This window comes from Palaemon carinicauda, chromosome 1, assembly GCF_036898095.1.
Source record: "Palaemon carinicauda isolate YSFRI2023 chromosome 1, ASM3689809v2, whole genome shotgun sequence".
Taxonomy (NCBI): domain Eukaryota; kingdom Metazoa; phylum Arthropoda; class Malacostraca; order Decapoda; family Palaemonidae; genus Palaemon; species Palaemon carinicauda.
In genome coordinates this window covers 138,734,413-138,759,391 of record NC_090725.1, presented here as the reverse complement: position 1 = coordinate 138,759,391, position 24,979 = coordinate 138,734,413, and the positions used below count along the sequence as shown (strand labels likewise).

Below are 24,979 nucleotides of genomic sequence, written 5' to 3'. Positions count from 1 at the left end.
AACAAGAGAATGTATAATTTTTTGAAGTGGTATTTTTTTGTCTTAGTCTAAGGTCTAGTTCAGATTTAAATTTTGAGTGATTCATTTTTTGGTATTACTGTTGAATTACTATTTTTATAGAATAGCGTATATCTATTTTTGTAAAGAGTGTATTATTTTGATCACCAATACTTATTTCAGTGCTTTGCCCCTATCTCTTGACTAGGCACCAAGGTAAGAAGTTAATTTAAGAATAGTTCCCATTAAAAGTAAAGTAATCACCTAGTTTTGTTTTTAGGGTAACCTAACAGGACCTTTAGATATTCAGTGATCACACATATTATCGTCTAGGAGATGCGTATTATTGCCAGAGCTCGGAGGATTTTTCTTGTGTATCAGATTATGTAAAATAAAGCAGGCAAGTTTTGGAGCTCAGGAATTTAAGTAATTTGCTAGTTGTAATATTATATATATATATATATATATATATATATATATATATATATATATATATATATATATATATATATATATATACATATATAGATATATATATATATATATATATATATATATATATATATACATAGAAATTATATATATAAATTATATATATATAATATATATATATATATATATATATATATATATATATTATATATATATATATATATATATATATATATATATATATATATATATATATATATATATGTATATATATATGTATATATATATATATATATACATATATATATATATATATATATATATATATATATATATATATATATATATATATATATGTATATTATACATCGAGTAATCTTTTGCATTTGAATTGGTCACTATTGTATATGGAATTTGAAATGGATTACTCCGGGAAATTTTTAAGTGGATAATGATGACCTGAACAACATACGAATATGGAATTCACTGTTCCGTTGAATTGACTGGAGTTTACCATCGACCTATGGAACGGTGGCCAACAGTTCCAGATATAAATGTATTTCAATTATGTTATTCGGTTTTGGGGGGTTCTGAACATTATTAATATTAAAAAATTTAGGCTTAACAATAACTGTTGGTTTTGAATTTTGTTCTGTGTTAAGTATACAGTAGGTTAAACGGTAATATCTAGTTTAAATATCATACAAGTTCAAGAGTCCTGTTGTAAAGATAAAAATGGGAGAAAGTTTGTTTTGCAGACTCTTTGACCGCTTTTTAGATTCAAGGGTGTGCAATTTGCTTTGCACCCCACCATAATATTCTTGTGCCTGGACAAGAACTGCCAAGGTAGGAAAGAACTGGACTGTTGGACTGAAGGAACGATTGTAGTAGTAGGAATTAGGATTGTTAACGAGAATGGAGGAGCAAAATAAGGTATTAAAGGAGAAATTGAAGTTGAGTAAGGAAAATGAAGAGAAGTTGTTAATGGGAAATGTGAAGTTGAAAGGTGAAGAAAACAAAATGCAATAGGAACTGAAGGAAATTGTGGTAGTGTAAGAAGATTCTGTGATAAGGATAAGAAAAAATGAAGAGTAAATCGACAAAGGAATGACCAAAAGAATTGTTAGGTATAGGCTTGAAATGATTTTGAATAGGTACGAATGAATTTGTGTGAATCTTTATCTATGTTGTTTAGAAACTTCAAGGAGGAAGAACTACATGGATGTAAGGATAAATGAAAATGAGGAACTGAAGAAGTTTTTAGCTACTGTGCCTGAGAATGTGTAGGAGTTTGGTAATTTGAAACAGAAGGAGAAAATGAGGTGGGGGGAGAGAGAAATTGACATGGGGACGATAATTTAGACATAGATGAGGATTATGAGTTGGATACATTTATAAAAAAAAAGGGTAATACTATGAGCGGAAAAATTGAAATGGTCAAAGTGAGCCAGAATTTGTGAGTTTGAGAGAGGTCACTTTGAGAGGGTCAGTGTAGAAGATAGCCTCCTTAAGGGGAAAATGGAGGAATACCTGTCATGGCAAATGCAGTTTTTAAACAGGCAAAACGACTTTGAAGATATAGGAGTCCTCAGTGAGATAGGTGAAGTAGTTATAGACGTAGCAAGAAGTGTAATAGGTGTGGGAAGGAAGGGCATACGAAGAAAGAGTGCAAATGAGCATTAAGTGTATGCTTTGGATGTGGTGACACAGGGCATCTTATTAGTGAGTGTAAGAAAGAGAAAGTGTTATTGGTGTGATATGACGGGGCATATAGCAAATGGATGTCAGGAAAACCGTACAAATGTGATTTGCACCAATTGTGTTAAGAATGGCCATTATGCAATGATGTACAAAGAGCAACGTGCCAAGTGACAAGTGTTGTGATAGCCTAATGGAAATGTCCTTAATTGACAATCTGCTCGACTGGGGTTCGAGACACAATCAAGTTCAATAATTTCTTGTAGTGTCTGCAACCTCACCCTCCTTGTGAGCTAAGGATGGGGGTTTGGGGGAGTCTATAGGTCTACTTGCAGAGTCATCAGCAGCCATGCCTGACCCTTCCTGGTCCTAGCTTGGGTAGATAGGGGACTGATTTATGTATATATGGTCGGTCTCTAGGGCACTGTCACTGTCATTTGCCTCTGACATTCATGAATAACCTCTAAACCTCTAAGTGTACTGAATATGGAGTAGCTGGGTATGCTGCAGTTGTATGTAGGAAGAAAGGATTAAGTAGCCAGGATGATTGGGGAACTAATTTATAAGAGGGTTCTTTCGCAACACAGAAAACCATATAACCTATCAAATAAAAAATCACATATTAGCAAGTTCGTAAGACGTACTCTCACGGTGCGACAATTTAAAAAAGCTGACTTTGCGCCACTTCCCTCTCCGCCCAGAACAACATCCCATCTCACACTGACTTGGTCTCAGACTTGTATTGTCCCTCCTCGAGTTTGCATCTCCCAGTTTGGTCCTTTTTGAGCAGAATCACTTTTTTTGTAAAACCATAATGTATTTGTATAGAGTTGTACATACCCCTGTACAGTGTTTATATTTACTGGGTAAAGTACAGTAGATGCGTGATTCAGAACAGTACTACGCAAGAGATGACGCATCGGAAGCTGTGTCCTGCTTCAAGACTGAGTAAAACTTCAAACAAAAATGGTTAGTGATCTTATTATAAAATATGCATACTTTGTTCATCTTAAATACAGTATCCTTACATATATATTGTACAGCACAGTATTACAGTAATGTACTGTATAGTATTGTTTATTAACAATACTGTACAATACTGTACATAAATTACTACTCTACTCTACAAAATGTAAATGTAGGCTACGTTGGCCATGAGTTGCCAAACAGTGTGAGTCTTCAGAACGAAAACAGTTAAGCTATATTGTAGTAATAGTATTGTACATATATTACAGTAATACTGTATACATTGCAGTATCAGTGAGTGTTATATTAGGTAGGAACAACAGCATTTTGTTGCTACAAGTGTCCCAATGACTACTGTAGTGTTACATACTGTACTGTAGTGTACCGCAGCCTTTCCATATATAGTACGTAGTGTACCGCAGCCTTTCCATGTATAGTACGTAGTGTACACGTGTGCACATGTATTGTACACTTACTAAAATGTGTTCATTGATTTACACAATATCTATACTGTGATAGAAACCAAGTAAAAATAATATTAGGCAGTACTTAGTGTATTAGTCAACCGAGTGTAGGCAATGAGCAGTAAGTTGGTAGATTTAGTATTAGTCAACCGAGCGTAGACAATGAGCAGTAAGTTGGTAAGGTTAGGTGTTATACTACCCTGAAGCACCAACCACTGTTACCTAATCCACCGAATAAGGAGGGCTGACTGTATATGTGCATGTGTGTGTGTGTGTATATATATATATATATATATATATATATATATATATATATATATATATATATATATATATATATATATATATATATATATATATATACATAAATTACATATATATATTATATACAATATAAATATAAATATATATATATACATATATATATATATATATATATATATATATATATATATATATATGTATATATATATATATATATATATATATATATATATATATATATATATATATATATATATACATACATATATTTTATTATATCTATTATATATAATATATATAGTATATTATATATATTGTATATATACTATATATACATATTTATATATATATATATATATATATATATATATATATATATATATATATATATATATATATAACCCTGAATATACTCTATGCTTTGTTTCTGTTTTCAGTTACCATTAACTTTGTCTTCAGTTATTTTCATTACTATCCTGACAAATGCACTTTTCAACTTTTAAATATTTCCACAACCTCTCACAGAAATTTTCATTTTAGTGCTAGGTCATCAGTAAAGAGTAGCTTCAATGGGCATCCTTTCTGAACCCCTTATTAGCTTCCTCTATTACTAAATAGCAAAGAACTGTGCTGATTCCTGATGGACCCCAAAATTTATCTCGATCTATAATGATACCCCTAACACTACCTTCACTCCAGATCTACGGGTATGGTAGTGTAAAATCACCAAGCTAATAAGCATTCCCAGTACTCTGCGCCTCTTTAATAGCCATCTAATTATTTGTATTGGTACTCTTGTCAAATGGCTTTTCAATTTCCAGGGATGCTCCATATGCTCTATTCATCTCGAAGTAGTACTTTTCATGATTTTATTTTTAACTAAAAATTATGATGGTCTACTCACTGAGAATAGTCAAAAAGGCAATTAATGTACATGGGAATGTACTTCTAAATAAATATGTAATGTTCTAATGAATATGTCCTTGTCTGGGCAAAACATTTTTTAAATAACCTATGGCCACAACTTCTAAAATCATTTCAACAGCTAAAGATATTTAACAAAAAGAAAACAAAATAATAATGCACATCATGCTATACCTTTATCAAAAGTATGTTACTAGGATAAATTTTGTACTCACTTTCACTCCTAATATAAAAGCCGTTTCTGTAATGACTTCAATTTCTGAAATTACTTGTTTAGCAAGAGGTATTAGACTCTTATGACGAGATGTCAGCCCTTTGTCCTTTAAAGATTTTATAACCTCCTCAACTGGTCCATCTAAAACCAGGAATCCTTTTAGACTTTCTGCAGATGATCTAGCAACACCCAGGTCTCGCAAGCATTCCACAAGATTCTCAAAAGTCATACGCTTTCCACTCCATTCCTGCATGAATGTAAATATCAGTTACCTAAAAGAGCTCAGTAATCATAGCACAATACCATTAAATTTCAGTTAAATATATAATTTAAACATACCAATTATTTGAGAAAATTAATAAACACAAGTACAGTAATTGAAAATATATTACAATTTGGACATATGGTATCATACCTTTAGGAGAATAATGAGTTTATTGTGAAGGGATTCTTCAATTCCACAGTGTTTTAGAATAACATATACTAGTTCCATGTGTCCTACGCTAATACTGATATCTTGTGTGCGTTCTTGGATTATTTGCTTTATCAGGTCATGTGCTGCTAACATCACTCTTGCCGCAGATTCAGGATACTCCCTTTTCGAAGAAATAATGTCAAAAGCACACTCATAAGATTCCTTAGGGTGAATACCACTAACTTTGGAAGCACGCTGAACACGATCTATGCAGTATCTTCTCATATACTTGATCTCGTTGCGGGCAACAAATCGGGCAAATGGATATCGCAGTTCATACTGGGCTGAAATCAGTTCTCCTCTACGTGACATTAGGTACACTAAATTATCTTTGCCATCATAAAATGAACCTTTTGGTACATAAAATGATGTAGGTATCCAAATAGCACCATGGGCTTTAAATACTGCATTGATCAGTGAGTGGAGGTAGTCTTGTTTCCAGTACGTGGAGTAATCAGATGATATTGGATGTGTGTATTCAAAAGTGGCTTCCAATGCACGACGAGCAGAGGGTTTGAATATGAGGTTTAAGATTTCTTGATAGCTTGAGGATCTAGTATTGTGCAATTTACTTGCAAGAGTTTCCATAAATTTCCGCTCCTCCGCTGTTGGAGGAGGCAAAAGAGAAGATTTAAGAATGTCTGTCGTAGTTGGTCTTGAATGAGGGTCATGGTTAAGAAGCAAACGAACTAGCTGACGACATGGAAAATTTTCTTTTTCTACCAGATCTGGTGGGAAACGTATCTCTTTCAGTCTTAGATCAGATAGAACTTTTGCCCTTTCCATCCCAGTTTTGAGGGGAGGATACACCATCTCAAAGAAAATTACACCAAGGCTATAGATATCAACTTTATTTGTATAGCTCAGTTTTCCTTTGGCTTCAATGACTTCTGGTGCAATGTAAAAAGTAGTTCCAACCTGACCCGTTAATGCACTATCCTTGTTCTCCTCAATATCTGGCTTTGAGAAAAATCCCATTGTTCTTTTTGCTTTGATTGCAGCAGTGGCTAATCCAAAGTCTCCAATCTTGATGTGATCAGAGGAGTCTAGAAAAATGTTTCCTGGTTTAAGATCTCTGTGAATGAGATGCTGAGAATGGATGTAATCAAGACCATTTACCATTTCCCGAAAGAGCCGCCACATACGGTCCTCTGCCAGGTATAAACCACCATTAATAGCTTGTCTGTAGGAAAGATAAAATAATAAGAGAAAAATATTTTGATAATAAAATCACCCATTTCTATACTCACTGACATTCATGGGGCTTCTCTCTTGAAGCTGGTTAAATCTCAATGTCTACTCTTAAATTAAAAATTTCCTGTTTATGGCAAAGCTTAGATAATCAAGGTACATTAATATTTTGAAGAAAAGACCCAGTGAAACCTTGATTTAAACCAAAATACAAACAATAGGATTATGAAAAATATCATGAAGTGCAAGAAAAAAGGATGATACTGTGTCTTACCTCAGTGTATTTTTCTCACAAAGCTGCATTTGAATGTATAGGTATTGGATTGTTTTCTGACCCTGAGAAATGCCTGTTAATGAAGAACCATCAGCTTGATCAAAAGTATCTACTTCAGACTGTGGGATTTGTGAATCATAAAACTCCACATCTTCAGAGCTCTCATCTTCCTTCATTATTGGCCTGTAAGTTGATTTAATTAATAATCAGATCTTTCTTAAAAAATATATCGTGCAACTAATCCTTATTCTTAATAATTTTCCTACAACTTTTAGAATTTCCCTACTATCATAAACAACATCCTCTCCAGGTACATGCCATCCTTTACTTAGGCCTCAATGAGTAACCGACCTCTGAGCTCTGTAAAGCTAGGGCACTCAACAAGTGTCTCACAATTAAGTGAACTAAATAGTTTTTGCAATATAACCTGCCATAAAACTTATGGTTCATATAAGGATGGCGTTATCTTTATAAAGCCTTCTTTATTCACCTGGTCATATTTCTATACTTTCACACAAATATGGCACTTATGACCACTTAATTTTATTTTGGCCCATCGAACTCCACTTTTCTTATCAGTGTCGCTGATTACTGTGCTCACACTTGGTATGAAGTAATGGTATCAGATTGGGGATCTTCCTAGAAAAAATTCTGAAAGTATGTTGAGTTTGTTACCTACACTTTTTATCTGAACCTTTACATATCCTAGGACCCGGTATATTCTAATACCCTCATTATGTACATTAAGCTCTCAAATATTTATTTTCATACAGAAGAATATATATAACACCCATACTCAAGTTGCAGCAAAAACAATGAATCATTCAGCCACTAAAATTACTTTTTATCTGCTTCCAACTAAGAGACTCGTTTTGGCAATTGCAGTACTAATCCCCATATTTACCCAATAAAAGACCTGTGATAAGCTGTGAGTCAGTGTTTGCAAGCAAATGATGCACAAGGCCATTTAACCATGATACTATTAAACTGTTTTAGCTAAATATTTAGCATTAAATTAAAAAAAATTTGGTCTAAGGGAAACATATGGCATATCACAACATACACAGTAATAAGTTGTCAAGGGGTGCATATGTCATTAAAAGGAGTGATATACTGGATGATCCAGACTACCATATGTACTTATGAAGAAAAAATGGTAGTTTAGAGAGAAGAGGAATATAAGGATCCAAGCTACCATCTCAGTCTTCTACATCGTAACCTAGTTGTCTAAGAGCAGCTAGATATGTGAGAATGTGATTGTTTTCCAGAAGAGTGGTCTTGTGAGAGGAGTTCAAATCTAGAATGTACCAAGTATCATCAGAATATTTATTGAACGGTGAACTAGAAACAATTGCTATAATTTCAGGAGTTAGGCTAGGATTTGAAAAAAGAGCAGGTTAGGTCAGAATCATTACCTTATTAGCGAGTCTTAGCTTCTAGAAAAGAAGTATCTATTAATTCATTCAACTAATATCTGAGGGAATAGCATCTACATTAGTATCATTATTCAACACCTTACGACTACTAGCAGTTGAGCTTTGATTAAAAGTTCCGTTAGCTAGACTAGCTGTATTAGGATGCAATCATTAATTTGTCTGTTCAGAAAATTTCCTAGGCGTATAGAAATCTGTGAGCTTGGCACTAGAGTCATGATAAAACACTCCACAATACTGTATTAATCACTGCAAAGTAAAGTTGCTCATTTGTGCTTGGTCCATGAGGGGAAGGAGGGATATATTTATACAAATTCTTGTACCATTCTTCTATCTCGGAATCCGATTGCTTATGGGATGAATCTGAATTGCGGAAAGGCAAAGGTTCTGCAATAGACAGCACTGCACCAGATTAAGAAATCAAAGTTTGTGTTGACGGATTTGATTCTATAATGTGCTAAGAACAATCATAATGATTAATAGATGGTACAATATGACTGTTAAACAACATTATGAGAAACTAGCATAACGTCTAAAACTAAATAGGTTAGGCCAAAGATTCTATTGGAAAATGTCACATAGCCACCTGCTATGTCATTGCTAGATAAATTAAAATCCATGAAATAAGAAAACTACCCATGAACACTGTAAGCAAAGATCTAAGCCCACCAATATCTCCATACACCAGTCTGATCACTCTACTTTTACTAATTTCTACACATACTCCAAAATAATCTAGTCTAGCCTAATTTAACTAGCTTACCACATTCTGAACTTCCTCTGATTTCCTTGTATGCTTAGCCATTAAAACAAACTATTTTAAAAACTAACTTAACATACCTGGAAAATTCTGACTTGAGGAACATCGTTTTGAATCCCACTTTAGACAACACACAAAACACTGGGAATGCATATTTCTTTCAAAATACGCCTATTCACTGACTCTCAGCACACAAACAAACCTTAAAATCCATCGTAAGACATATCTGGCCACATGAAGATCTATCTAACAAACTAAAAGCATTTGAACAATACTGAAATATTCTATATGAATTGTCTTAAGAGAGTTAAGCAGGGTTTTCAGGGGCGGATTAGGGTGATAATATGAAGCATCACTACGCCAAAATATTACCTACTACGGGGGAAGAGAATTATTTGAATTCTTCAATTCTAAGAGGTTAAAAAGTAGAGGGCTTTGGCTGGGAATCACAGGTGAACTCTAGGTAAGGTTAAGCGAAATCATAAGCATTTTTCTTTTTGAACTGTATAGGGAGAAAAGGTGCCAACTGAGGTACAGTATAAAATAATTCATAAACATAATCAAAGGACATTGGCTCCAGGCAACACCTGAATGCTACTACATTAAAGAAGTATTTTCAACATCCCATAGCAAAAAAGAAATACCCTTCTCATGATAAGAAAATATTTCACTTCTTTAATCTACTATAATCTATAACTAAAATAATAACTTTAATAATAATTATAATTACATTCCTAGCAGCCACCCCAGGATCTAGGACCTAACAATTCATCAAAATCTTATTTTCACTTTATCAAAGAATGTTGAGCAAAACAAAGGGGGATCTTCGATGTGCTCCTTAAAAAACTTTGTTAAGGAATAAATAATTTGTAAATTGAAGATATATAGCCACACCTCTAATGTTCCTTTTACATGAAACAGAGCTAAGTCTCATCTAGCTTTCTATAGGCATCATATATAAAGCTCTTCAAGATGAAGAAAATTACATTCTCATAGTCGCTATAAAATTCCTCTTGAATTTAAGTATGACTTTCATTTTTAATATATTTCAGATTATGAATGAACTCTTAATTTTTTATTTTCCTTTTACGCAATGTTCAAAATAAAGTAAAGTTTCCTTATGATTAAATATATACAGTATCATTCATATTCTCTACCACATTTTAGAGTGACATAGCTAAGAATATTCAAATGACAGAGAAAGAAAGAGAGAGAATGAATAAATGATTTGAAGTTCTCTGGCATCCAGATATCGAAGGTTATTGACGCCGATATCGCATAACATAAATAAAGATTAAAATGATATTCAATCAAAACAAGAAAAGTAAATGTTATAAAAGTTATATAGCATTCAGAAGACCTGCTTCTGATATAAATTTAAAAATGCCACTAGCATTGTACGACATATCATGTCTAAATATCTTGACAAGGATGCATCTGCCATCCTCACCTCGAGCCTTTCTATGCTATAAGTGGGGCATTCAGTTGGGGCATTCAGTCAACAAATGCTTCACTGTCAAGAGTATCAAACAGTCGTCGTAATATGGTTGGTGTTGCCCAGCCAGCAGAAACTCATGTGTCATCAGAGTCTGACCAATACAGAGACAACAAAGAATAATCTCCCATTTTCGGGGCATCATGTTATACCTCTAAGGGGATATAACATTCGCAATTTTTCTCATCTAATTTTCAGTTAAACTATCGCAATGTGGTCGTCAATTATTATAAATAAAATTTTCAATTACCAGTAAAAACTCATTACAGAGAATGGGATACCTTATTAGTAGTAACTCGGCTGCAGCATTCTTACCCGGTGAATCTGCCTCATCATTTTCAGACACACCTACGTGTGCCGGAACCCAGCAAAATCGAACTGTTATACCTTTCGGGCCATTAATTTAAAGCCACTCTAAAATCTTTAAAACTAAAGGGTTACTAGAATTAAAACCTTCTAAAGCTTGAAGGACACTTCTTGAATCACTATAAATGGTAAAATTGCCCTCCTCTTTTAACACTATTTTCTCACTAGCGGTTAGTATCCCATATAGTTCGGCAGTAAATATGGAAGATATTAGAGGAAGTGCACCTTTACAGTTAAAAGAACTATGATATACTCCAAATCCAACGCCAGCATTAGATTTGGACCCATCGATATATATAAAAGTCGATTCCCTATGATCTTCAACATGTTCCATAAAAAGAGACCTAGCTTATAATTCAGTCATGTTCTTTTTAACACCAATAAAATATTTAAAAAAAGATATCTGATAATTTCCATGGAGGGGTTGATGATATCTTAAATGGAAGCACCTTACTTCTAATTATATCAAGATTGTTTAATAACTGTATACATTTAGGGTGCAACTCAAAGAATGTTGAGGGCCTTACAAGGCTTGCAGTCTGAAAGGCAAAAGAATTAGGGAGTCTTTGCAACCTAAACTCATACTGAACAATAGAAGACATTCTGTAAAGGTCTAAAGGTAATTCTCCAGCATCAACAAGGAGACTTGGGATAGGTGAAGTTCTAAACGCTCCTGTGGACAATCTAATACCAGCATGATGTATATAATCTAAAATCTTTAATCGGCTTGGGGTGGCTGAGGAATATATTTTACACCATAAATAATTTTTGAAAAAATTAAGTACTTGTATAATTTTGAAATAGTTTAGCGGTTTGCCCTCATGATGTATGGAACAGTACTTTAAAAAGATTCAGAGTCTGAAGAAGTTTAGCTCTTAAAGCCTTCAAGTGAGGAACCCATATAAGTCTACAATAAAAAATCAATCATAAGAATTTGGCTTCACCTAGACATGGTATCCATTGACCATTCACGTATATATCCGGGTCTGGATGTACTCCCCGGATACGACAGAAATGGACAATAGTAGTTTTGCTTGTTGAAAACTTAAAACCTATTCAAATCAGCCCACTGAATAATTTTGTCAATTAAGAGTTGTAGTTTTCTCTCAACCATTGCCATTCTAGCTCCAGCAAATGATATGGAGAGATCATCTACAAATAGTGTTGAAAGAATGTCTTGAGGAATGACAAAGGATATCCCATTAATGGCTAGTGCAAATAGGGTTACACTTAGCATACTACCCTGGGGAACTCCTTCTTCCTGACATTTCCTCTCAGATAGAGCTTCCCCCACTCTCACTTGAAAAAATCTATGTGAAATACAGGATTGAATGAACAATGGTAGCTTTTGTCGTAATCACAGATTATGAAGGGTTTCAAGTATACCATATCTCCATGTAGTATCATATGCCTTTTCAAGGTCAAAAAAGATTATCGCTCAGTGCTGTTTGAAAGAAAAGGCTTCACAAATAGAGGATTCCAGGCGTATCAGCACATCGGTCATTGAGGGCATATTTCTAAATCCACAATGGATAGGTGATAAATACCCTTCTTTTCCAGGTACCACATTAGTCTTGCATTGGCCATCTTCTCCATGATCTTATATAAGCAAGATGTCAATACAATTGGTCGATAGTTTGCAGCTAAAAACTTATCCCTACTGGGTTTTAAAAAAGGCTAAAATAATGGCTAGTTTCAAACACTTGGATACAGTAACTATATTCATGCTATATTCTATCAATAATGCTTAAAATAAATAACTTTGTATTAATAGGTTCATGTTGAATCATTGCATACGGAATTCCAATGGGTCCAGGGGCTGTAACATTACAAGTAGCAAGTGCGGAATCAAAATTCTCTTTCAATGCTCCTACACTGGCGACCATGAGCTGCAACTCACTTGCATAATACATTTGAGAAATGGTCGGCCAGGGCATTGCTAACTTAATTTGCTTCAGTCACAAACTGACCATTCACCTTCAACACTGGTGCTGGGTTGGGGGTGAATTTGCCAGCTATCTTTTTTACTTTCCTCTCAACAGAAGATGGTGGTGTTCTACTGTAAATGGAGGAAACAAAAGACACCCAAGACTGGCGCCTAGCTTCTTTCCTTGCACGACGGAACTGTGCTCTACATTTCTTATCTATTATTAAGTTCCTATGTAATCGAGTCAAAGATTTTCTTGTGATTCTGTGCAAGGCAGTTAGTTCTGAGAACCACCAGGGGACTGGTTGCTGTTTGAATAACTCTGTGGATTTTGGAATTGAATTGACTCCTCCTGTATGTAGAGTTCCATTCAGTAAGTCTATGGCATCATATACACTTTCAAATTATTCTGCACTCCCTTCAATTTCCCTTAGCACCCGAAATTTATTCCAGTCCACCTTGTGAAGGTTCCATCGTGGCGATCTCTGCAAGGGTGGACCATTGTTTGTATTTCTAATAATTGGAGCATGATCACTCGTATGCCAATCTTCTAACATTCTCATTCAAAATCAAGAAGGCAGTTAGCACTTGCAACTGAAAGGTCAATGCATGATAGGGTACCTGTCTGAACATGAAAGTGTCTGGGCTCTCCTGTATCAAGGAGTCCCACATCTTCATTTGCCACCAATTGATGAAATAATATTTCCCCCTTGTGTTTGCTAGAACATCGGCCCATGAAGGATGTCCACCACTCATATCTCTCAGTAAGAGAAAAGGTTGAAAGAGTTGTTGAATCACCTTTAATAAATTATATGAGATATTGTCATTTGGAAACAAGTAAAGAGAACAAATGGTGTACTTTCTTCCTATATCACTCTGCACAACCTTTACCTGCAGAGGTGTACGAATAGGCAAAGATATGTGGGGAGCATTTCGACGAACGTATATAAGACATCCGCCATGGCTCCCTACTCGTTGATCATATGGTGTCCTGTAGCTGATAATTCAAGAGGGCAAGGAGTATTATCATCAAGTTTGCTCTCCCGTAGACATATAATTATGGGGAGTGCTCATGATTGAGGAGCTCAAGTTCTTCATATTTAACCCTCAGACCTTGACAGTTCCACTGTAAAATTAAGGAGAAAATAAAATTTACTTTAAGGAAGATTCTATAGAAGTCTTCCTATCAGAGTTTTTTAATTGATATGAGTTTCTGATACTCTTTTTGGAAAAGTAGGTCATGCTAAGCTTGATTTAAGGTTTTTCTTAACAGCCTTCTTATTTATTTGTCAAGGAGGATGGTGGACCTCGACATTAATCTTTGATATATTTAAATTTTTGAGAAGTTAATCTTTTTCATATTTGCTATGAAAAAGTTTGTATTTCTTGTTGGATGGAATAGGGATAGGGGTCTTCCTCTTTTTCGACTAAAAGATGGAGAGTTATTAGGATTATGTACCTCCATCATGACAGGTACATCCACTAGCTCTCTAGCATAAAATTCCTCCCCTAGATCTGGCAATGCTGCTGGCCGAGATGAGAGCTATGGTCTGTTCATCCGAGGTGTGGCACACCTAGAGGAAGGAGGTGGTGCCTTTTTGACGAGAGGCACTGAATCTATATTGCGAGGTTTGGTAATAGCTGTCACAGAAGGTAAACTAAAAAGAAAGCAAACAATAACGAGACGAATTCAGGCACAAAACTGTTGATCTGTGCATTCGAAACTCTGAATTGCTTGAACCGCGACAGCTACGTATTGCTGATCTGTCATATAGCTGAGTCATCAGGTCTTGGCTACGGAGATGAGACAGTAATCGGAAGTGCAAATCATAGAATTGGGACTGCCATCTTCTCTACCTAAACCCCAGTGGACACCCATGGTACCCCATCCTGGTTCTGCCACACATTAGGAGAAAGTGTGGCTAAAAAATCAGAAAAATTTCAGTAGAGCTTGAGAGTACCGTCCCGTCGTCTGAGGCCGATCCTGGCCTTACAAACATCCTTTTTCATAATGTAGTTTGTATTAACTTTCTAACTTCCCACATCGTCTCTCTCAGTAGCCAGACCCTAGAACTTTGTAACTTTGATGTACCATTAAGGACCACTTAGAAGATTTTGAACTATGAATTTGAATTTCTACCTTGTGACTTTAACATTTTCAAGATAATTCAATGCTACTGTAACTGATAATTGATGTGCTCAATAAGATGTGAATTAAGTTTGGTTAAATACACGAACTGTAGAAAAAAGATACAGAGTAACATGTGTCATTATCCTCGCTTCTCATATTTTTATGTCTTAAGCCACAGTTACCACATGGCCACGTGACATAGCCTTAGGTGGTGATTCAGCAATAGGAGGCATTACATTACCTGGTCTTACTGGTGTTGCCATTTTTCCTGGATGTCCTACATCCTTAGATATTAAAGCGTTGGCGTAACTCTTGGTTTTTGTTTCAAGTCGCCTAGCATACCGTACACTGATATGCTCTGCATCCGACTTCTGAACGGCTAATTCTTCTGTTTGATATTGAGGATATTTCCTGTTGGTTGGCTTGTGATTCTGGCTACAATTAGTGCACCTTGTAATATTAGTGCAGGGTCCATGCTCATGATCAGAACAATTGTCACAGATCTTTACGTTTTTACATACCCAACATGGATGAACAAATTCAAAACAATTGAAGCACAGCAATGGTTTCTGCTTATACAGGCGAACTGGTATTCTCTCATTTTCGATATAGATATGAGAGGGAACATCATGGTCTTCAAAAGTAAAAGCAATCATAGTGGATCGGGGAACCTTTTGAACCTTCCATATTTCTTTTGGGCATATATCTAATATTTCATCCTTGCTAAAATCATATAGGTCTTTGTTAAAAATTACCCCTCTTCCATAGCTATTCAAATGCGGTTTGATATCTACCATGATATTTTATTCAATTTTTATATCATTTAACATGAAAGATTGTGTTCTATATCTGGCATGAATCAAGATGGATTTCTTGCCAAATCTAGAAACGTTTCCACGCTCTATGGTACCTACTTCACTTTGTATTATCTTACTAAATTCAAAGTAATTAAATTCTCCTGCCTTAGATGTTGCAATTAGCCACATTGGTGGCTTAGGCTTTCTATTCAATATGGGATTTACTTTGGCGTCAGCAGACTCACTCTGACACTAGACACTGGGGTAATATACCTCTAGATTTTGAGGAGCTGCATTGCATAGCAGACCGGTAATCTCATTATCATCAATTTTTATTTTGGAAATCCCACAGACTGCTTTGAAAGCTTCCTCATGATTACTAAAGGAGATCCATGCTTCCTGCTTCCCATTTCTCAATATTTTCTTTGAAATTCATCCTTATATCATTAATTTTACCATAAGGATTAAAGGCCATCCACAATGCTTCATAACGGCAATTTATTGGTATAGCGCATATGTGGATGACCTTTGATTTCCTTACATTTCCATCTAGTTTTTGAGCATTTAAAGAGCGGTCCCTATTAGTTCCTTGGTTGTCATCCGAATTTTTCTTAATTAGACTAGCAGAGGTCGTCAACAGTACCAGGGGTGAGTCAACATATCCAGAGGGTGGGGGGGCATTGTCAGCCGAATCAGCTGAATCCATAAAAAAGAAAGGGTCATGTTTAGTTTGTATAAGTCTAATTCACCTGCTTGAGAACATTAAGGTATCACACGCAGGAAAGGAAATTTGCACTCTCCACTATCGGCACAATGAGAGTATACTTCTCAGAGGCTCCACCCCATACCCTACTCGAAGGATAGCATCAAAAAAGATATATAGGCACATGTGTAAGCTGAACCCACCTGTTAGGACTGAGAACAAGAAACTATGGAGTCATCCTCCCCATATCTATAATTATGGGCTTCCACCCAGAAGCCGAGAGTCCTACTCCAAGAATTGGAACACTCTGGATTCCAAAGACCCAACACATGAGGATATCTCCGTCAAAAAGGTCCAAACCATCTTCGGGATGGCTGAGATCATCCAATACTCTCAAATATAGCTTTGAATGCAAACACCTCCCCACCGTGATACTTCCTCCCATTCATCGAAGCAGGCAGCAATAACGGATGTACAAACCTCCATGCCAGTGGCAATAATGGATGTAGAAACATCCATGCCATAAAAATATATATAAGCATATATACTGTATATGCACATATACAGTATATACATATACAAATACATACATACATATATATATATATATATATATATATATATATATATATATATATATATATAATATATATATATATATATATATGAATTATATGATAATATCTATTTATATTTCATATATTGTTTTCATTTGTGCATTGAAGAGATGATACCCAGTCCGTAAAATTAGCTCCTCTCATGTAGATATAAGTATTCTATGTAAATTACGTGAGACTTTCATCGTGAATTTTATTGTACTTTTTTATTCAAGTTAATATATGTGAATTTACGTATTTTTTAAGAATTAATTTTTTATTTCACGTATGTTTGCTATGAACTCTTACGTAGTCTATTTGAAAGTGTTGTAGTATTAGTGTGAGAGAAGAACAAGGGCTTAGGTAATGTTCTTTCATATTTTATGAAGTATTGCATTATTTTTGAGAGAGAATTTCAGAACATGTGCTTTGGAAGATTCTCTGCCATATGCTTTTGAAACTTCGTGATGGCCCATTGATAAGATGTTATCTTTTTTTTTATTTCGGGGACAATAGGTGGTTGGAGCTAGCTGGGAAGTCGTCTCGCGGGTGCGTTGGTGTGCATCCGAGAGTTACCTGAAACCCCCTGATTTGCCCATTGACATTTTTATCTAGTTGGAAACGCCGATGCCCTTAGGCCGAGGCTACACTTCCCAAATAATTTGGAACCTTCTGGAAATAGCCAGGTTTCATATATAAAGGTGACCAAGGTTGGGTTACCGTTAGAATGAATTAGAACTGCAGCCTGAAAACAGCCTCCTTTCTCTCTCTCTCTCCCTCTCCAGCACATAATCCAGTGTATTTGTCGAAAGTGTTCAGTGGGTTTTAGTGTGTCCTCTCTCAAGTGACTGTGCCCCAAGCAAATCGAGCGTCGAAAAATTACGCAAGACTTAAAGGTGATTTTTTAATTCATTGTATTACGGTCAGTGTTGGCATTGTATAAATTTTTGTAAATGGCCCTCTAGGCAGGATAGGTTATATAAAGTAATCTGGTTAACTATATTCATTAAGAGTCAAACTTAAACATTGTATTATTTCAGAATTATTCCAAGCCTTTGTATTAGTTCATTGCGTTATTTCTTTTCTTAGCTTAAGGTTATTCAGATATAATAGTTCAAGTCAAGTTGTTATATAATATCAGATCGTAACATTTTTGTCTTATTCTAAGTTTTATTCAGAATTAATTTTTTCCCAGTGGCTTATTTTTGTTATGTAAATTCTTGTCAAAGTGTTGTAATTTATATAGAATATATTTATTTTCGTAAAGAGTGTATTATTCCAATGTAAGACCAGATTCCGCTCGATTCCTGTTAAGAACCACAATGAGTAAAATAAGTTTTAATAATACTTAAGAGTAATTACCCAGTTTGGTTTTGAGTGTGCTTAAAAGATCTTTGGATATTCAGTGTTTTATATATTGCTGTCTGGGAGTTATTTAACAGTCTTAGAATTCGTATATTAATATTTTAAAGTGTAGCAGTTTTAATGTAAAAGCAAACAAGGTAATTTGGAATTCGAGAAATTGATTAACTTGCCAGTCGTAGTCTATATAATATTGTATGTTTGGTTGCCGGTCAAAAGTCATAGTATAATATATATTTTTAGTGCACAGTCCACGGGAGCCATATCATATAATATATTTTGGTGCCCAGACCTTGCGATCGAGCGAGTCTGTTTTAAATATTGATGATAACAGGGACGTGTTTTTGATTAAAGGTTTTTGATTAGTACAGTGTTGATAGGGTTTTGAGTATTGTCAGTATATTAATTTTTTGGAGAGGCATTAATTCTTGTAAAATTACAAGATGGCACAGCTTAACATCCAAGAGTTTTTAAGTAACCCAAGTGTTCACGAATCGTCAGAAGCTAATGTAACTAATGCTCAGTGGCTCTCGATCTTAATGGCATGTGGTGGCCATGCTACGAATGGGATGATAAAGGCCCAAATTAAGTGTCTAGCCCTAGAAGCGTTGATAAACGGGAAAGTTGTCGGCAGAGAATATTGTGGCGGCTCTTGAACTACTGGAGGAAGCTGAGGATGAATTTTTAGCGAAGCAAGGACCAAATGACCCACAAACTGAAGGCATGAAAGCAGATAGGGATGTTGAGGCTGAGATTCGACGAATTGTAGCAGAGGAAATGGAAAATTCGTTCAAATTGAAGATGATGGAGGAAGAGAAAGAAGAAGTACAACGTCCGAGGGAAATGGAAGCAAGACGAGAATAATATGAGAGAGAAGAAAGACGACGCGCGAAAGAAATGGAAGCAAGAGAGGCAGAACGAGAAGAAAAGAACGAGAAGAAGCCTGAGAGATTGCAAGACATGTAAGTTTAATGGAAGCAAGGGAAATTGCAGGACAGGAAGAAAGAGAGAGAAGACAGGAAGAAAGAGAGATGGAAGAAGCGAGGTATGCGCGGGAGTTAGAGCTTTTGCATGCAAGCGCCCAGCTGAAAGCACACACAGAGACAGAAATGACTCCTGCTAGGCACTAACCCGTGTTTAATGTGTCGGAAGCCCTGAGGTTAATTCCAAGGTTCACAGAAGAATCTCAGGATGAGTTCTTCGATCATTTTGAAATGGTAGCAGCAATGATGAAATGGCCTTAAGATAAATGGTCTGTATTATTGCAGTGTGCTTTTTGGGAAGTGCTGCAGTGCCTGCTTATCCTTATCTTAGGACCAGAGGATGGAGTATCAAGAGGTGATGAGGAGCGTGCTGAAAGTGTATCAGATGACTCCTGAATATTGCTGTATAATGAAAGATGCCAAAGTTTGAGAAAGGACGAGAAAATGACTTTCCTGGATTATGCCTATAATGTACGACGATGTTTTAAGAGATGGACAGAGGCTGCTAACATAAAGGAGAAGGCTGATTTAGAAGAATTGATAATACTAGAGCAGTATCTACGAGGAATTCCTGAACACATTCGAACGTACTTGAGAGAGAGAGAGGTGAAGAAACTCAATAAAGCCCCTTCCCTGAGTGAAGATTACAATATTATCAGTACTAAACCCTCCTCGGGCACGAAGTTACAACCGTCGTTCCGACCAAGTGTCAAGTGTTCGCCGAATCATGGAAACCAGTTCGGAAATAACTACGGGAACAACTTCAACAGTTACAACTTAAGTAGCACTGGTACTGTCCCTAAGCAGAATGTGATAGTACCTCAGCAACAAATGTTGAATCGTCCTCCTTCAAGTACCGGGAAAGACGTGCAGAAGGTTGATATTGTCTGCTTTAAGTGTGGCAAGAGAGGCCATATCAGTAAGGAATGTTGGTCAAACCAACCGAAAGTAGTCGTCAATTATTAAGGATAATTCGACTTTACAGAATGCGAAGACTAAGAAGCAATCAGGAAAGGACTGAGAGGAAAATGAACCAGCCATCATTTACACAGCGAACAGGACGAACCCAAACAGTATGGATGCCTTTAAACCATATATTTATGAAGGTATGTTAGCAGCCATAAACGGGAATAAGCGAACCCTGGTCAGAATATTGTGTGATACAGGTTGTAACTATAATGTGGTTGTATGGGGAGTACATCCTATGGTAGAACTGTCTCTCACAGAGGACTCAAATATTTTGAAGGGAATAGGAGGTGAGTAGGTCACCCCTATTTGCCGTTTAAAACTGTCATGCGAGTTGGTAACAGGTAATTTTGACTTTGCAGTAAAGGATTCAATGGCTGTCGAAGGAGTAGATGTCCTGCTGGGTAATGAGGTTGGAGGAGCGCCGTTCGTGCCTTGTCCCATTGTAACGGAAAAACCTTTGAAGTATAGTCCTACGACTGGACTCGATAAAGGACTACCCGTCTCTGTTTCCTAGTGGTGTTACGACTAGGAGTATGAAGAAGAAAGTGGCTGCCGAAGAAGAAAAGGAAATCAAAGGAGCGATGAACTTAGAAGATTTGTTTTCCGGAGAAGAGGATTCCCTTAAAAGTACACAAGAGAAGAAGTCCCGAGTAAGCCTAAACGAAGAGGAACGACAGACGAGTGGACAAGAGGACCAAGAAACAATGGACCTAGAAGAAATGAGTTTGGAGGATTTGTTTTACGAAGAAGAGGATTCCTGCGATGATATGCAAGAAGAGAATTCAAGAGTGCGCACGAGCGATGAGGAACGACAGACGAGTGGACAAGAGGATAAAAAACAATGGACCTGGAAGAAATGAATTTGGAGGATATGTTTTCCAAAGAAAAGAATTCCCTTGATGATAAGTAAGAAGAGAATTCAAGATTAAGCCCGAGTGAAGAGGAACGACAGACAACTGATTGATTGATTGATTGATCTGAAGTTCTCTGCCATCCTGACATCGAAGGTCATTGACACAAATATCATTTATTATAAATAAAGGTTAGAAAAATATTCAATTAAAACCAGAAAAGTAAATATGATATAGAATTTAAATAGCATCAAGAAGGATCTTGGCAAGGATGAACCTGCCATCTTCACCCCGAGCCTCAAACAGATATCTATTTCTTTCTGTACTATAAGTGGGGCATTCTGTCAACAAATGCCTCACTGTCAAGGGTATCAAACAGTTGTCGTAATATGGTTGATATTGCCCATCCAGCAGCATCTTATGTGTCATCCGAGTGTGACCAATGCGGAGACGACAAAGAGTCATCTCCCATTTTCGGGGCATCTATCATATCTCCAAGGGGATATAACATTCGCAATTTCTCTCATCTTATTTTCGGTTAAACTATCCCAACGCTGTTGCCAATTGTTATAAATAGAATTCTTAATTTCTGGTAAAAAATCTTTACAAAGAATGGGATACCTTCTTGGTAGCAACTCGACTGCAGCACACTTTGCCAGTGAATCTGCCTATTCATTTCCAGACACACCTACGTGTGCCGGAACCCAGCAAAATCGAACTGTTATACCTTTCGGGCCAATAATTAAAAGCCACTCTAAAATCTTCAAAACTAAAGGTAATAGAATTAAAACCTTCTAAAGCTTGAAGGACACTTCTTAAATCACTATAAATGGTAAAATTGCCCTCCTCTTTTAACGCTATTTTCTCAACAGCGGTTAGTATGCCATATAATTCGGCAGTAAATATGGAAGATATTGGAGGAAGTGCACCTTTACAGTTAAAAGAACTACTATATACTCCAAATCCAACACCAGCATCAGATTTGGAGCCATAACTATATATAAAAGTTGAATCCCTATGTTCTTCAACATGTTCCATAAAAAGAAATGTAGCTTATAATTCAAGTCATAATTTCTTAACACCAATAAAAAATTTACAAAAATATATCTCTCGTAATTTCCACGGAGGGGTTGGTGATATCTTAAATGGAAGCACCTTACTTATAATTATTTCGAGACTGTTTAATAATTGTTTCACCCAAAAGCCATAAGGTTGAGGAGATTTTGTGTGTAACTCAAAATATGTTGAGTGCCTTACAAGGCTTGCAGTCTGAAAGGCTTAAAGAATTAGGGAGTCTTTGCAACCTAAACCAATACCGAATAATAGAAGACATTCGGTAATGGTCCAAAGGTAACTCTCCAGCATTAACAAAGAGACTTGGGATAGGTGAGGTTGTAAACGCTCCTATGGACAATCTAATACCAACATGATGTATTGAATCTAATATCTTTAATCAGCATGGGGTGGCTGAGGAGTATATTTCACACTCATAACTAATTTTGGAAAAAATTAAGGACTTGTATAATTTTACAATAGTTTCACGGTCTGGCCCCCATGCTGTATGGGACAATACTTTTAAAAGAGTCAAAGCCTCAAGACATCTAGCTTTTAACGTCTTTAAGTATGGAACCCATGTCAACCTACAATCGAAAATCAATCCCAAAAATTTAGCTTCCCCTACACATGGGATCCGTTGACCTTTCATGTATATATACGGGTCTGGATGTACTCCCGGATACGACAGAAATGGACAATAGTAGTTTTACTTGTTGAAAACTTAAACCCATTCATATTAACCCACTGAAAAATTTTATCAATTGCGAGTTGTAGTTTTCTCTCAATCATTTCCATTCTAGCTACAGCAAATGATATGGAGAGATCATCCACAATAGTGTTGAGCTAATATCTTGGGGAATGACTGAGGATATCCCATTAATTGCTAGTGCGAATAGAGTTACACTCAGCACACTACCCTGGGGAACTCCTTCTTCCTGACATTTCATCTCAGATATAGTTTCCCCCACTCTCACTTGAAAAATTCTATGTGAAAGAAATGATTGAATAAACAGTGGTAGCTCTCCTCTTAATCACAATTCATGAATGGTTTTAAGTATACCATATCTCCATGCAGTATCATATGCCTTTACAAAGTAAAAAAAAAAGACTGTTACATGGTGCCGTTTGGAAGCAGAACTTCACAAATAGAGGACTCAAGTCGTATCAACACATCAGTTGAGGAGTGCATTTTTCTGAATCCACACTGGATAGGTGATAAAATACCTTTCTTTTCAAGGTACCACATCAGTCTTGCATTGACCATCTTCTCCATGATCTTACATAGGCAAGGTGTCAATGAAATTGGTCGATAATTTGCTGCTAAAAACTTATCCTTACCCGGTTTTAAAAAGGCTAAAATAATGGCTAGTTCCCAAACGCTTGGATAACTATGAGCATGCCATATTCTGTTAATAATGCCTAAAATAAATAACTTGGTATCAACAGGTACATATTTAATCATTGCATTCCATCGGGTCTAGGGGTTGTATCATTACACTTAGCAAGTGCAAAATCAAATTCTCTTTCAGTAAAAGGAGAATTGTATGACTCTTCCCTTCTTGTTGCGAAATTTAAAACTTTCTTTTCTTCAATGCTCCTATACTGGTGACCAGGAGCTACTTCACACTTGAATAATACATTTGAGAAATGATCAGCCAGGGCATTGCTTACTTCGGTTGCTCCAGTCACACACTGCCCATATACCCTTAACATTGGTGGTGGGTTTGGGGTGGATTTGCCTGCTATCTTTTTCACTGTCCTCCACACAGATGATGTTGGCGTTCTACTGTTAATGGAAGAAACAAACGACACCCAAGACTGGCGCCTAGCTTCTTTCATGGCACGATGGAACTGTGCTCTACATTTCTTGTATATGACTAAATTCTCCTCAGTACGGCACCTGCGCAATCGAGTTAAAGACTTTCTTGTGGCTCTGTGCAAGGCAGTTAGTTCTGATGACCAGCAGGGGACTAGCCGTTTGAATATCCTTGTTGTTTTGGGAATGGAATTGACTCCTGCTGTGTGAAGAGTTCCATTAAGTAAATCTATGGCATCATCAACACTTCCAACCTGTTCTGCATTTCTTTCAATTTCACTTAGCTCCCGAAATCTCTCCCAGTCCGCCTTATCAAGATCTCTGTAAAAGTGGACCCTTGTTGTGTTTATAATGATTGGTGCATGATCACTAGTATGCCAATCATCAAATGTTCTCCAATTAAAATCGAGAAGACAGTTAGAGCTGGCAACTGATAGGTCAATGCAGGACAAGGTACCTGTCTGAACATGAACGTGTGTGGGATCTCCTGTATTAAGGAGTTCTACATCTTCATTCTCCAAAATTGATGATATAATATTACCCCTTGCGTTTGCCAAAACATCACCCCATAAAGGATGTCTGCTATTAAGATCTCCTAGTAAGAGCAAAAGTTGTGGGAGTTGTTTAATCACCTCTACTAAATTATCATACGAGATGTTTTCATTTGGAGGCAAGTAAAGAGAACAGATTGTGTATTTTCTCCCTATATCAATCTGTACAACCGCTGCCTGCAGAGGGGTACAGATAGACAAATATATTTGGGGAACATCTCGACGAACGTAAATAAGACCTCCCCAATGGCTCCCTCCTCATTGATCATATGGTGTCCTATAGC

At 36.2% G+C, this 24,979-nt stretch overlaps 1 protein-coding gene across 4 annotated transcripts in view; it reads right to left on the bottom strand.

Annotated features, from left to right (window-relative positions):
- Gcn2 (eukaryotic translation initiation factor 2 alpha kinase Gcn2) overlaps nt 1-24,979 on the bottom strand; it is a 571,098-nt gene that overhangs the window by 188,152 nt on the left and 357,967 nt on the right. For all 4 annotated transcript variants that reach the window (XR_011046192.1, XR_011046195.1, XR_011046198.1 and 1 more), the window contains 3 exons: nt 6,900-7,082; nt 5,375-6,617; nt 4,961-5,206 (listed from right to left, as the gene is read on the bottom strand). Coding sequence is in view for 1 of the 4 variants with exons in the window: in XM_068385322.1 (XP_068241423.1) it covers nt 4,961-5,206; nt 5,375-6,617; nt 6,900-7,082 (1,672 nt within the window). In the remaining 3 variants the exon portion in view is untranslated. The remainder of the gene's footprint in view (nt 1-4,960; nt 5,207-5,374; nt 6,618-6,899; nt 7,083-24,979) is intronic.